We start from the raw sequence: 15943 nt of genomic DNA, 5'->3' as shown, positions 1-15943 counted from the left end.
TTTCTCCGCAGGGCGGCCGGGGGCACCCTCAGAGATAGGGTGAGGAGCTCGGTCACCCGGGAGGAGCTCAGAGTAGAACCGCTGCTTCTCCACATCGAGAGGAGCCAGCTGAGGTGGCTCGGGCATCTGTTTCGGACGCCCCCTGGGCGCCTTCCTAGGGAGGTGTTCCGGGCATGTCCCACCGGGATGAGGCCCCGTCTCTCGGCTGGCCTGGGAACGCCTTGGCATTCCCCCGGAGGAGCTGGGGGAAGTGTCTGGAGAGAGGGAAGTCTGGGCATCTTTGCTTAGACTGCTGCCCCCGCGACCCGGTCCCGGATAAGTGGAGGAAAATGGATGGATGGATGGAAGTAGGATTTGGATGCGGTTGCATAAACTACAGTAGCAACTGTGAGTATGTATTGTTAATACACAGGCATAAAATCTGAATTTTCTGCATGACTAGGTATAACTAGATACTAGAAATATATTTATTTTCTTTGGATAAACTGACACTTTAACTGGTGGTGAAGTTACAAACTTTGTTTACATTTGGATCAAGTGCTGTATCTTTAAAAAGTTTATTACTGCTGGTTTGATTCTACATGTCAAAGTGTCCTTGAGCAAGTGACTGAACCCCAAGTTGCTCCTGGTGATATCACCAGTGTGTGAATGCTTGTGTGAGCAAATGAGTGATTGGGCAAATGGCGTTAAAATGCTTTGACTATGCCTCAGTGCATAGATGCAAACAAAAGCACTATACAAGTCCATTTACCATGAAATACCATGTTTTAATTCTAAGAAAGTGGCTATGAGCAAAACACTGCAGTCCTCCTTTCTGCCTTCAAGGTTACTGCTCTTGTATGACTCTTGACATTGGGAAAAAGTGAATATGGATACATATCTCAGAGATGAAACACAAGCCTTATTCAAAATTCATAACGTCTTATCAAAGACTATTATTGCCCCCTTATACTTGTGTGTCACTCTTAACTGTTTTACATTTTTACAAGCGTATCCCTATGATGTTTCAGAAGGGTGTTTTTAATATAGAAAAGCCTCTAAAAGTGCCTCACATGCCCAGGGATGCAGTGTCTTGTCCGGACGCTGAGGTAGTGTAATTGCTCGGGCGCCCTCCTTGAACCCCAGAGTCGTCTTTACTGCTTGCATTAGCATACATAATACTGCTCTGTGGACTCAAAGAGTCTTGCCAATTGAAAAGCAATCATTTTCACAGCAGAGCACTGCCACTGCTGCATTAATTGAGTGTGAGCCTGCTTGCATGTGTATGTGCATGACTTTGTATCACAAGACAGGAGATAATTGCTTTTGCAATACAACAATATGTTGCTAATTCAATGATAGGGCTTGATTGCTTTTGTCTAGTTGTGTCCCATGGGCTAGTTCATGCGTTTGTACTGTTTGTCAGAAAACAGAAGGTGCAGACAATAACTGCCGCCCACATCCCTTTAGACTGTCTGCGCTGTTTTTACACACACAGACATACAGTACATACAGTACACAGACAAACACACATAATAAAAATTATTTGAGCTGCATGCAAAAAACAAGGGCCTCGGGGGTCTATAAACAAAAAAGATGATAATTGCATTTGATATGAATGTCCCACTGTTCAGTGACAATCAAACCTAATTATCTGATCATTATGTGCGGATTGCTTTAGTCAAAATACAAAGTGGGAATATAGAGACATGCTCATGTTGTCGAGTTAAATGTTTGTTCTTTATGAATATCTCTGCAGCTGCTCTTGCTCCCTGTGTGCTGTTTTATATGGCCTATAAACTCAGCCTTGACCGAAAACATAATCCTTACACTAAGCATTGACCTGATTTTATTTCTAACCCAGTACCAACTCAAACCTATAAACACAGGCACATACTGTCTCTTTTTGACACAAATGGACAAAAACTCTGAATGAGTAACTTTTATAACCAATTAATATAACAGAACAGTAATTTCCATACAAAGTGGACAAAACAAATAGCTCATTAATGAAGATCAGTGTTAATATGTTTTCTCGCCAATTTCTCTCCATGTCAAGCCTGCAGGGGCAAAGTGATTGAATCAGGAGAGTGTGTATTAAAGGCCGTGGCTGGTAATTAGCCAAAGAGAAAAAGGGCATTAATCTTTAAGCCTAGTTGCAGACTGTTCAAGTCTAGAGCAAACTTGGCACTGCATGCCACACATAATGGCTAATTACTATACTGTGGACTAGAAAGGCACTCAGAGTGCAACAAGGTTAATCTGTAAATATCTCAAACAAAGACTCACTTTAATATCTTTATTTAATTGTTTATTTTTATCTCTGTAGCTCTTCAGAATGAGTTGACAGAGAGATTTTGGTAATGTATTTTTTAATTTATGATGGTGTTAATATCCATTACTAAGGAATCTGACTAATTATGCAAAATTATTGTTAATTATTTTTTTGACTAAATATCAGGAGTTCAAGGGTTCATTATACTGAACATATTGTATACAGATGAACTTTATAGAGTACCAATATGTGGATCAGTCTTGTAGCTGAAAATGAGACAGTTTACTGACTACACAAAGACAAGCCGTGGCTCACTGGAATATACTGTATGAGCCTTATCCTGTTGTCTCTGATGAGGCACTGACACTCACTGGCTCACTGGTGCAACTACACTGTGGCTAAATGGGAAAGTCACTCCATCAATCAGCATCAGAAAAAAGTCATTTGCCTGAGGACATCACAAACGGATTAAATTAGTTAATTTATAAAACCCTGCCCAGTTCAGGGTTCAGATCAGATTTCCTCTCTTTCATTAAAAACTGCAGCAGCTCTTCGAAGTTGTTCAGCTGACTTTTTAAAAAAAACAAATACAGTAAATACAACATTAGAACTTGGCAAAGAGACAGAACAGATTAGTAGATTATGGGCTCACTAAAAACTTGTTATAAATAGCAAACATATAGGTCTGGAGTGCAGTTTTAAAAGGATAGCCTACTAACAGGTAAAATTAAAGTATTTTACACTGGGAGAAGAAGACAACCAAACCAAAAGTGACAAATTAAATAAGCTGTTCGGCCAACAATCTTCACTATACAGTATACGTATTCCATATACTGTATGTACTCTATGTATGCAGTATAGCCTACTAGTTGTTGCTGTCGTCCACCACTAGAGGCGCTATTCGAACTGAGAAACAGTTTTATCATGACGTGCTCATTCATCCGCCAAATTTGGATTTTGTTTTGGTTCCCAAATCGAGTACGGCTGGTTGCAGTTGCGTTAATTTGATCTACGTAAGTAGAGTGATATCGGAAACGTAAGGATTGGATTTTCAAAATAGTATACCACAATGATTCGAAAAATTAAGTTATATTTATGAAAAGACTTTTATTTCAGATGCTTCAACCGGAAATTGTTGCATTTTACTTCACACTATTGTTAGCGAACTAGCTAAAAGTGTATGGAATCAACCTGTGTAGCTTTTATTAACATCACCGTCTGTAATAGTTAAAAAGTAGCAACATGAACCAGGAATGTCAAGGCACCGAGTCGGAAGTAGCTGATACAACAGAGAAGCTTAAGCAGAAATATTTAAGGAGGAGAAAACAGGTTTGAGAGTTCGACATTTTAACTGAGGCAAACTCCGCTTGTCTGATGACTTTATGTGCAAACGTGCTCTAATGGTCGCTTGTTGTCAAAGTTTAATGTAACTTAGTGACACGACAAAAAAATCGACCCTTTTGACATAATAGTCGTGATTAATCCGATTGCTGACACTTTAAACTAAAACAGGTGTTGTCTTGCTTGTCAGTTGCCACCTTCAGACGATATTTCCCCAGGAACCAGTAACGGTGGGTTTACTACACATGAACCTATTCATGATCACATGACTGACCCCTTGTGATTGGGCACAGAGTCATTTATCTCTCTATTTTAGAAGCAGTACAAAGGCTCACTTTGGCTCAGAGATCCAAACAACCAAGCAAAGTCTTGAAATACTACAGCCAAACTTTACATGAGCTGTTCAAAGCAGTTACCAACCATCCTGACCAGTAAGTTTCATGGCACTACTCTTACAAATTATACAAATGTACATGTTGGTGATTAGTATTGTGTCTTTTCTAAGATTTGGCAGTGATCGTAGTCTGCACGGCAGTAATGAGGACCTGAGTGGGGATTCTACAGTTGCCCCTTTTCAGGACTCTCATGTGCTGTTTACTGAAACAGGTGTGTATGTGTCAGAGCAGGATACCAGTCACCAGTGTTGGACTCTAACTGACAACTGATCACCTTTCAGAAAACCTGAACTGGCTGATGCTGAAATAATTTTCCCAAGCATTTCTTGACTTAATAGGATTTTGCATTAAAGAAATCACACCCCAGGCTTTAGTCCTTGAGTTGTGTTCTTGCAAATTGCTGTATTTACTTAGTCTACTGTTATGTGAGGAATTTCTGACTTTTTTACAGCCTTGGAGATAAATACAACTGATAATTAGCAGTTCTTGGGCTTTATTTTACTTCTGTCTAGATGTGACTCTGCCTTCCTGTCTGGATGGTAGCCCTGGGTCCTCTGAAACAGAAACAGACAGAGATTTGGAGCGGGCTCCCCGGTTCCCTGACTCGTGCTGCTCTTCTTCTTTAGTAGTAGCTAGGGTTTACCAGGAGATGATGACCATCTATGAACAGCTAAAGGTGAGAGAGTAGAATCGTTGTAATGACAGTCACCAGTAAACTCAGAGGGGGAAAGCAGTGTGACTATGGTTACATACTGTATGTGCCATTGGAAGACACTTACACATGTTTGTCAAGCATTACACATCGACTTGCATCATAATGTAAGTTTGCCTGTGTATTATTGTTATTGTTGCATTTTCCCTGTACAGGTGATTATGAGGAGTAGTTTGGAGTTTTTGAGTCAGAAGTTTATGTTGGAGAAGGAATATTGTATATAACATAAATTAAGATGTGTGTGCGCGCACATACAGGCAGAGCGACAAAGCCAACAACAGTGCGAAAGACAGCTGCACCAGCGAGAAAGGAGGCTAAAACAACAGGAGGAGGCTTTTGGGAGGGTGGCCGGGCTGGAGGAGATGCTGCACACTCGCATACTGGCTGTGGAGGAGGTCAGACACAAATACACTCATCCAGTCACATTCAATACAAGGGATGGGTTTTACATTCTTCACCACACCTTGTTTTCTCTTCTTCCTCAGTACCACTTGTCTCCTTTCAGGAAGTAAACATTGAAAATGATATGACGCACTGCCTAATCACGTTTTAACATAATTCTGTTTATATATTGTCTGTGGTCTGACAGAATTAGCTTGAACAACACTCTCCCTTGAAACCTAAATTAAATCAGCATTTTATATGCATTATTACAAGTGTAATATAATCTTTCTAATAAATAAACCAATCTGTCATCTACAGTCTAGAAATGAATGAACCTCAGACATACTGACAGACAAGAAATGCCACAGTCCAACCTGATCTCTAAACCCTTCATTTTTAGCCTTTGATGCTTTCCAAATCAAGTAATAAGATAAACACGCATAATTAAACAAATCAAATCAACTTTATATAACTGCTTTCCTGGTCACAAAGAATCTTTAATAATATCAGAACAGAATGATGCAGACTGGCTTTCATACTGTGCAAATTAAATTCAGCATAATGTAGCACTGAAGCGTAATGACTTTCATGATTGTATTTTGATAATGTGTATGTATGTGTTGCCAGAAACACCAGCAGGAGCTGAGCCAGTTGAAGGAGCTTCTTCGAGAGAGGAGCAAAGAGAACAGGAGGCTCAAATCCAGCTTTGACACCATTAAGGAGCTGAATGACAACATGAAGAAACAGGTCGGAAGTGTTGAACAACAAACAATAACTGCTTGTTTTGTTAAAGTCGGTAAATAGTTAACTATTGGCAAGTGTTTTTTATGCTTTTGGCATTTCAGTGGTGTGATAAATTACATAGTACATGATAAGTGTACAAGTAATCTTTGGTTGATAATGTGTCTATTTCCATCTGGGTCAACAATCATCCTATTAGGCCATAGCAGTTGGGTTACATACAGTAGCTGACACATGTAGGGCCAAAACAAGCAAGAGACATTGTTGGAAAGGTAAAAACTAGTTATTTGGAAATGGCCAGAGTTTCTAAAGCTGCATTAATACCAGAGAAATACCCATTGCAACCTATGCAGCTGACCTGTGCTGACAATGACAGGAAGCACAAGAGACCTATGATTTGATAAGGTAACATTACCATCCCGGTGCAGAGAATCAACATCTGTGCTCCCAGACTGCAGCACTAGGACACAAGCTTGCTAACAAGCCTCTTGTCGTAGCTTTAGTTTAAACCCCAGCAGCAGTCGCTTCTGTCTGCCTTGTCAGTCAGTTTAGGACATGATGTCAGTGAGAACAGCAGAAAACTGTGGTTGGCTCGGTATAAACAAACGGCGCTGTCTCAGCTTTAAGCAGAATGTAGGGGAAAGTGCAAGCGCTGCTTTACACACTTTACCACCACTACTGACATGTTGTCTAGCTGCACAGCTGAGGAGCATAATAAGCACAAATGTTAAACCATGTTGGCTACAGTGAATATCAAGTTATTGATTCAAAGCTCAATGATTGTTTACAGCCGTAACAAAGCTTGTGATTTATGTAGAATTCGATCTTCAACTAAATATGCTCCTTGAAATGTTGTAAATGTTCTTATATTCAGTAGTACACACTAAAACACATTGTACTATATGTATCCTTGTGGTTTGTTGAATGTGTCACCCTTCTTGTTATATGTATTAATAAGAATTATTGATACTGACCAATATTAAAAAGTATACCGATAATATTTTTGGCCATATCACCATAACATCCAGAACTCAGGGAAGTTGAACTCTTCTTAGGTATCAGTGTTATCACAGCGTGTAAACTTGCAGGCATCGTGGTTTCCATTTGTAATGTATAATAGTAATAGGTCTGAACATTTAGTACAGTGCGTTTTGTTTATAATTAATATTCAAAATGAAGACAGTGACAAGTTCCATCTGAATCCATCTGCTCTGCCAGAAGTTTGCCAATAATCCAAAAATTAAAAGCCACTGATCAAATCTTCCTTTTGTCATGGCTGAAGGCTCCTACCAGGCAATTAGTAGCATAGGCCACAGGAGGGTGCTATAACATAGTCATCTTGAACTTGAATGTTGAATAATAGAACAGTGATGTATGATCACTGGGTCCGCACTCGTTTTCTTGTCTGTTGGAAACTTCATGAGCTTTTGCTGCTGCTAAATTAAGTTCTCTTTGCTTCAGAAGCAAAATCCATAGGCGTGTATCTAAGTAAATAAACTGACTGGTTCCATCCATCCATTTGACATTTTCCATTTTTAAAATCAACAGCTGAGTGAGCTCAGTGAGCAGAATAAGAAGCTGGAGAGTCAGTCCAAGAGGGTGCAGGCTCGGCTTGAGAACCTCCAGGTACGAGCACATTAATCAGGTCACAGATGTTCATTCCTTCTGTGTTATATGGTCCGAGTCATGGAACTTTTAAGTAGAATCGGTCTGACAATCGATTTCTTTCTGCCCCGTGATGGTCTGAATGTTGTGTGAAGCTTTTTCACTATAAGAATAATTTAAGACTAATAATCTTTTACCTTTGAAATAGTTGAACTTCATTTTTAATTTCTGTTATCTTTGTTTAAAGGTTAAACAGACACTTTTCATACCTTCATTCACTGATTTATTCATTGATTTCTCAGAGGAAATGTGCACAGAGCACAGCATCCAGAGGCAGTCAGAATGTGTGTGCTAAGAGCCTAGAGTGTATTAAACCAGCCAAAAAGGAGAAACGTGTTGCTCCTGGACGACTCAGCAGCAAGGTATTTCAACATAATGTATTTCTGTGTGTGGTTTACAGTTACGTGTATTGTCGGCCATCGGATTCTGCTGGAATTGTGGCGGTAGTTCTTCATTTATTATGAATTAAACAAAGCAACACAGTGTGCATCCTTCAGCATGGTTAGCCAGACACTAACATGCTCATTTAAAACATATCCAGGCTTTCTCTCCACTCTGCCAGTAGGCATGATCAAGTTTGTGATTTTGTTATCGTCACTGTTGCGGATGAAGATGAACTTAGTTTGAGACATTTCTAACTTCTTCTGTCTCTGTTCACAGTACTGACTGAACCAAACTTTAATTCCATTACCACACTTTTTTCTTACACTTTAATTAATACCTTTAGGCTCCTCAGTGAAATCAGACTCTTGATGCAATGTTCCTACTTTTTGAAAAATGCCCGTATGTCCCATGGACGAACTTCAAACATAAAGCTTTAAATTTGAGTCATGTTTTTTCAAAGCTTGATTTCTTTCATCTTCTGATCAAGATATGAACCTGATGGATGATAGAGGTCTGTTCAAAATGCTAACCGTAGTCACCATTTTGTAGATGACAGCAGTATTATTTAACCCTTTATCATTTCACCCTCCTTCCCTCAGGGCAGCTACGGTCCCACGCCACTAAAGCTCCTGGCCCTTCTGCTCGACTGGGTACTTGATGGACAGACATTCTCATCAGTAGCAGGGAACGAAAGGAAAGGTGCAGGCCAGTGTCTGCCTCTGGATGTTGTACTCAATGAGAGATGCCTCAAGGTGGCATGTTCCCTGTAGCTTCATGCTTGTCTTTGGATTTTTGCTGTCATGACCTCAGAAACATTTATTAGGATTAAAGTTCAGTTATCCATGGTTTCTTAGGTGCTGCCGTTATTAGCAGATCAGCTTCATCATGCTCCTCTCTCAGAACCAGAGCTACTCCTAAACCTTCTTCGCCTCATCCACTGGGTTTTGAGACACATGGACAATAGCACACAGGTAAAGATGTCTGGGTAAACTGGGCTGTTGCAGCAAGTAGTAATAAGCATAATGATTACAGTAACAATAGAATGTGGGAAATTTGCTTCTCTGTTTTTAGTTTTTGCAGATTTTCACCTAGCAGTGTCTGGATCTTAAAACCCCTGGTAATGGTTGAAGTTGTGACACTTCAAAGAGCAGTATGTGTCATGTTCAGGAAAAGTTCCCAGTAGCTTATTGTTTCTTTGTAGGGACTGTGTGCCAGAGTTATCTCTGGGACAGATGGTGTCACATGACCTGCTGATCTGTCTGAGATCACTATGCCAAAATCGCAGCACAGCCTAGCACTGTTATATTTCATGAGACCAAAGGGTGCATCAGTTGGAAAGAGGGCCAGTTTATCTCTGAAAAAATAGTTGTTCAGCAGCATCCTCCTCCTTTCTTAATAGATTATTTGCACTGTCAGAAAATAACAGCACAAATGTACAAGATTATATTTCTACAGCAAGATGCTTATAATATTCCGGCCCACCCCTTTCGTATTTATTGGTGTTTGGGCTTGCAGGAGTTCCTGGGATTTTGGTACCATTGGACTTGGTATTGCAGTGTGCGTTTCTATTAATCTCAGTGCTCTAAGTGGTCAGGCTTGTGCTGATACGCAGTACCAGCACTTATGCATTTTACTAAATTTGGCATGCTGGCACTTCCCTCAAGCTGCTGACACTCTTTTCTGCCCTCTTCATGGGTTTGACATGTGCTGCATCTCATCTGCACAGCAGAGGAGAGCAGACGACTGGAGCAGGGGGCGGTGACAAAGAGATCCACCAAAAGAGGCCTGTTCTTCCCCAGAAGCAACAAAATTCAAGTTTAGGTGGTCCCAAATAATCACTAACCATTTCATTATTTGATCCCAATTATAAAACAAAAGAAATACAAATTAAAATTCAAAACAATAAAGGTGTGATACCCCCCCACCATCACCACCTCCTGTGTCCTTGCAGTTCTAAGGTTTACTTGCACGATTAAGGTCTTTGTAGTAAAAAAAAAAAACTGAAAATGTGCATCCCTCAGAAATCAGAAACCAAACACAACACAGGCCATATCGTATCCGTTCAGCAACATTGTTGATGACCAGCTGGAATCACGTGCTCAGTTACTCTTGTAATATGTGTTGTCAAACACAAACCATGAGTTGGGCCACAATACATAACTGGAGGGAAAAGATAACAAATACTGGAAGATGGAAACATCTCTTTGTTGCTTTAGAAGTACATAAATCTTAAATATTAGAGGTAGCTCACTGCCCTGAGTTATTAGTTCAGTCAGAGAAGAAACCTGCCGGCTTCCTGTCACACTGACCTTGTATTTTTGAACCCCACATTCGATGACCACTGTGGGCATGTCATCCTGTTTTTGACAGTTGTATAACAGAAGTAACTGAGGGCAGGAACTGTTATACAGTATGTTCTTTGCACTAACCAGTGGGTGCATGTGTGTATTTTGCACAGCATGTAGCGCTGTCTGCCACTCTGCGGAGGATAGGGGAGGAAGTGTCAAAGCCTGCAGCCCAGTCAGCAGTGTTGCAGTGTGAAGATTCAGACCTGCCCAAGTCCTGCAGTGAGGCAGCCCGGCCGTTCAGGAACCGGCCCCTTTACCGCAGCCCCTGTCATCACACACGTATCCTCTCTACACTCATCATCCTCCGCACTGTCTCACAAGGTGTTAATACTGAACACACATGTACATACTGCATGTGTGGCTTTTTATTTGGAAAACGCAAGCAGGTATCAAATAGTGGACGTAAAGCACCGCAGTAGGATTAATAACGACTCGGCAGCGGTGGGGGGAGCTTGATTTCGTTGTCAATAAAGGTGTTGATTATTTCTTGATTAAATCAGAAAAACATTGCTACACTAAAGGTCAGATACAAGGAAAACCCTGTAAACTAACTGAATATTGTAGACATTTGCTTACTGCATGTGTTATTAATGTTATTAAGAGCATGTGGCCATTCCACTTCCACCATGACTACTAATCTGATCAAAACCAAACTGTGGATTTCTGCTTTTGTCTATCTAACGGGCTTGTTTTCTTTACAAAGAGCATCACCCTCACAGAGCCACTAGCATGGTTTTAGTATTGTTCTGATACAGATATTTAAAAAGGGGCTTGGAGCTTTTATCTCTATGCAGTTTTTGCTCCTTGGCCCCTCACACTATAAATCTTCAGGAACTCAGTGGATAACTGCCGACATATTTTATGAAAGTCTCCTCTGAACTGACCTTCCTGCTGGTAATGCTTAAGGGCTTTTTATTGTCAATCTGCTTCCCAGGTTTGCTTTCCCCTCTTGTCTGGACAGATGAAAACCACATTAAGTATATTGCAGAGGTGTTATTTTCCCCACAGGTTTGCTGGGATTTTACACATAATAGATACGATTCTAAGATGGGGTTAATCAATTTCAGTCCAAAAAAAAAGAAGGCTTTTGACAGGTTGTATAAATCTAGCATTTTTGGTCATTGGAAAGAACTTCTGAAATTCTTACAATTAATTGAGGTGGTCACAGAGCATATGCTGTAACTCAGTGGGTGATGCAATATGGTGATACAATCCACTGTTGAAATGTCTGGATTTGATACCCACAAACTGACAAATGATGCGTTATTCACAGCAGTTATGGTTGTCTCACTTGCATCATAAGCATTGAATAAGAAAATGCTAGCAGATCCGTGGGTTCTTACCTCCAAAGCCTTGCTGTTATTGCACAGAGACATCATAATCCAAAACATATGGTCTTGATCACACAGCAGGAGTCCAGACATCTGTTCGACTGTTGTGTCACACTCCTTTTGCAATGGTGAGAGCTGTGTCAATTGTGTTTAATGTAGGCCTTGAGGACTTGAACTCAGGTAACGGGGGCTCGATTTGGAATATTCTTTGGTGACTCGGACACTGAGGACTTGAGACTCAACTTGAGGTTTAGTGACTTTACACCAATTTAAAACATGATCAAGCGTTTCTGTATGTACTGTACATACGGTATGTCTCTCCCTATCTGCAGCTGATGTAGTGGCCCAGGCTCTGGATATCCTCCATACCGATCTCATGTCTGTGGAGAGCCGAGGCCTGTTTATACACTACGGAGGAGTGTGTGTGCTGCTGTCAGTGTTACGGGCTGGCCGTGGAGGCCTACACACACCTATAGACATCCTGATGCAGCTCACTGAGCAATCTCGTAAGTAGGCATATGTCAGATGACTATGGTGCAGTACTCATCAGTCTTATGTAATGACTGTATCAAGAGTGATAACCATTAGGTTTCCACGTCAGGCTTCAAATAAAGAAATCATTATGTACATCAGCTTAATACCCAGCTTCAGTTTGAATATAGAAAATTAGTGTAACATCTCTATTAATTAGAACTGTGTGTAGCCTGTATTTTGTTTATGTTTAATTAGCCTACATGATTATTATTGCTTTCATAGAAAAATATGGTAGTGTATGTCCATTATGTTTAGGGTGGTGGCTATCTCACCAGCATCCCCCAGTTGAAACATGTTCCCATGGCCAAGGTTGTTGGCATAGCCCTATAAGAAGAAGCTTTATTTTATTGTCATTGTAACATTGTGACACATACAACGAAATTTTGTTTGGAGCCAAGGGGCCCCGGGCCACTGTGTGCATACGTGCCGCCATCAGCTGCTGTGATCACTCTTCTGACCCAGACTGTCTTTACTGTCACTGTTGTTTTTGATTTATACCTGCTCCTCCTGCAGCATCTCCCTCTCATCCCTACATAAAAACCACATGTGAAAAGTCGTGGTTTCTTTGAGCTCACCCAACTCATAAGCATTGGTCAAGTGTTAGATTTAGAAGCTGTGTGCATAACACCTTGCACCTCCACCACCTCCTGGCTCTGTTTCTAGAAAGACAAAAGACTTGACAGCAGAGAAAAAGGTGGAGAGACCAGCTGCAGTGTGTTTCCATGGAACAGTGAGTTCATTAGGGTAATGAGCCACGTCATTTAAGACTGCTGTATGCTAATACATAGCAGAGCCATATGCAAGAGACAACTGCGGCTGGAGCTGTGTGTGTGTATGTGTTTCAGGAGAACTGTGTCAGAGTGTCACTGTGACAGCTTGACTGCTTGTATAAAGTTCAGTCACATTCTCTACCAGGTGCATAACACTTTTCTTGAATAGCATAAAAATACAGTTGACCATATCAACACACATGTACACAAATACAATCAGTAACAGGGGTTTACTGGATTTGACATCTGGTAAACGGTGGGTATGTTGACTACCAAATTGCTTCACAGGGTGGATTCAACTTCCACAGTCACATATGGACCTACTCTGAGTGTGTTTGTGTGTCTTTGTGGGTACATGTGTGGGCAGTCTTTCTATGCTCGCCATAGTAGAAAAGTATTTGTCATTATATGTTTTGATGGTGTTACAGTTTAAGACCTGGATAAATCTCTTTAGAAATGAACCTTGTACCCCTGTTCTTACTTTATGATGTGTCACAGAACCTGTGTTAGCCGTCAGACATGAGGAATGTGTCTGTATTTCTGTGTCTTGTATCCATTACCGCCACATATGTGTACAACATAGCACACATTAAGAAGTCTTGGCAGCGTTTGTATCAGTTCTACAAACATTTGTCAGGCTCCTGGAGTTTGGACTGAAGAACTCTGCTCAGATACAGGATTAGCAGGGTGACCAACAGCCATGTTGTCCAGCTCCTATCAGCAGACATTACACTGAATGTTCACTAGTTAAACACTTTTTAATTTCACTTGTATCAAAATAAAAGAAAAACTGTAAAAGTATGCTAATACATTAAAGTCATGTCAGTAACATATGGTAACTTCTCTATGGTAGGTTTATAATCCTGAGGGGAGTTGATGTTATTGCTGACCAAACTAACCTTTCCTGCTTTATCCTCCTTTTATTATCAGGTTCTACCTGTCTTATCGTTTCTTATGTGAACCTGCTCTTCCATGTCCAATCGTCTGCTGTGATTTGATGCCAGTAAAACCTCTGTACCAGCTCAAAAATTCCCCCCCAGGCTCTGACTGTATTCCCTCTGTTTAAAACAGAGTTGCTTTTTATAGAAGGAGCTGGAATGTGCCTTTAGTAGAAACAAATGGTTGTTGACTGGGAATTGATGCTTTTTAAAACTATAAGGTGGATATCTGCTGTTATTAATTTTAAAAATCATCTCATCTGTGTGGAGAGTGATGCTATTGTCTCTTTTTTTCTCTGTGTCTGAGGTTTGGGTTTGATGAAGGGAAAGTCAGAGTTAACTGACAGCATGGAGGCTCTTTTACATACAGTCATCGCAGAATCTCTCTGACCAGCATCTGTGACCTCGTCTCACTCACTTTGATTGTTAGTGTCTTCATGGTTTGTTTGCATGAAGTTTTAAACACTGGACAAAAACGGATTGGTCAACAGAGAAATTCTCTTAATAATGTTCTAGTGTGCTTGTGTTTGTGTCCATGTAGGCTACTTAAATCCATTCCTGGAGGCGTGTAGCTGTGAGGAGTTTTTCCAGACGGCGTCCCAGCTCATTAAACGTCCTTGTCTGGAGCTCCCATCACTGGAGAAGCTCTCGATCCTACTGCATAAGCTCTCCAGCATTAGGTAGACACGGTGATCTCCATGCTGATAAAATCACACCCTGAATAAGATTTAACACATCTGATCCTGGGTAGTAAATACCTGCAGGCTTGAGCATATGCAGCCCAGAGATGTTCACAAGTCAGAAAATAGAAGTCTGAGTCTCAAGACTCATGTTTCCAGTGTAATACTGTCTGTTCCAAGAGCGTTTTCTCCTTTTGAATTGTATCCAGTGTATATATTAATAAAGCTTTATAGTGGGTTTGTACTTTGTTCCTCTGAGCTGCCACAGACCATTGTTAAATTCTGTGAACCTGCAGATGAATATGGAATCTGAGCTGCAATACAGTATATACGTTTGATCTTGCACGTGTGCTGAAGCCAACACATGTTTCAAAATGTGTTACTTTCACAGTGTGCATGTGAAGAGGTTTTCTTAGTGATGCATTTCCTGGACTCAGTTGCTCATCATCATCATCAAAAACTAGAAGTAATTAGCTATCTAGCTGGAGTACACTAGTGGAGTACTAGATAAGAGTGACTCACATACAGTATGTTTCTTTGAATGTCTGACAGGTGGTTGTCTCCTTTTTATTTTGTTTTGTGCAGGAAGAATTGTCGTCTGTTTGAGCTGTCCTCCCTCCACCACCAGTTACAAGAGCTTTATCACAAAACCAACCATGCACACGCCTTCCTCCGCCTCAACCTCAGGTCCATCCTGCACAATCTTAAATAATGCACACATTTGCGTTTCCCTGCTTCATGGATTCAAGCTGCCTTCAAGCACTCAGACTTACTAGTTAAGACACAGGTGATTTCCATGTCGCTGCTGAAACACATTGCTTGATATCCTGTGTTCAAACTGTAGTTACCGTATTTTCAACTGTACTTCAAACAACATGGCTTACGTAGACACACAGTGACATGTTTTCGAAGTTCTCTTGTCTGTTCGAAGTATTTTATAACATTTTGTGTTCCACACTTTGTGACCCCTCTGTTTTTGTGTTCCACAGTGATGTTTTGTTTTTTATCTGTGATGCAGAACCTTTTTATTAAATGAGTGTCATGCTTGCCAGTGGCCCTAATGGCTGTCTCATGTGCTCAGTGGAAGAAGGCCGTGACTGTGAAGCTTCTTAATGGCAATAAACAAGAAGAACTGAAGAAGACTGGACTGCATACAAAATGGTGAAATCCATATGTTTTGTATAAATGTGGAAGTGCTTGGGTGATCTGGATTTGAAATGAGTCTACCCAATCTCTTAAGGGCACTAGAGAATCCAAATTCCTGATTGAACTGCATTGTAGTTAGTTTGCAAAACTTCTGTTCAGGTAAGAGCTTGAAGATGGTGGGTTTGAAGAAACTTTTACAGTGTATTGTGTTTTCAGATATCTACTGTAGAATATACATTCCAGTTTACTTGAATGAATGAAATTTATTTCTGTCTAGATAACTGTACAAACATGACAAGAAGCACTATTTTCAACAATAA

General features: G+C 40.6%; 1 protein-coding gene across 4 annotated transcripts; it reads left to right on the top strand.

The window, feature by feature from the left end:
- Positions 1-3273: 3273 nt before the first annotated feature.
- On the top strand, positions 3274-15935 carry ccdc138 (coiled-coil domain containing 138). Of its 4 annotated transcripts, XR_002276078.1 has the most exons (16): positions 3274-3583; positions 3786-3825; positions 3912-4026; positions 4101-4201; positions 4503-4666; positions 4960-5097; positions 5714-5833; positions 7376-7453; positions 7735-7854; positions 8476-8628; positions 8731-8847; positions 10335-10545; positions 11888-12061; positions 14339-14477; positions 15063-15264; positions 15559-15934. XR_002276078.1 is itself a non-coding variant. In XM_020614460.1 (15 exons), the coding sequence occupies exons 1-15, from the start codon at positions 3497-3499 to the stop codon at positions 15187-15189; spliced, it is 1884 nt and encodes a 627-aa protein (XP_020470116.1). In that variant the 5' UTR covers positions 3274-3496; the 3' UTR covers positions 15190-15935. The 4 variants fall into 4 exon arrangements, 3 of the variants coding, with proteins under 3 accessions (XP_020470116.1, XP_020470118.1, XP_020470119.1); XM_020614460.1 differs by having other exon boundaries at positions 15063-15935; XM_020614462.1 differs by lacking the exons at positions 15063-15264; positions 15559-15934 and adding an exon at positions 14105-14222 and having other exon boundaries at positions 14339-14423.
- Positions 15936-15943: the final 8 nt, after the last annotated feature.

This window comes from Monopterus albus, unplaced genomic scaffold, assembly GCF_001952655.1.
Source record: "Monopterus albus unplaced genomic scaffold, M_albus_1.0 scaffold146.1, whole genome shotgun sequence".
NCBI classification, from domain to species: domain Eukaryota; kingdom Metazoa; phylum Chordata; class Actinopteri; order Synbranchiformes; family Synbranchidae; genus Monopterus; species Monopterus albus.
Note: the sequence above shows the minus strand (reverse complement) of the source record. Positions and strands in the feature narration are given on the sequence as shown.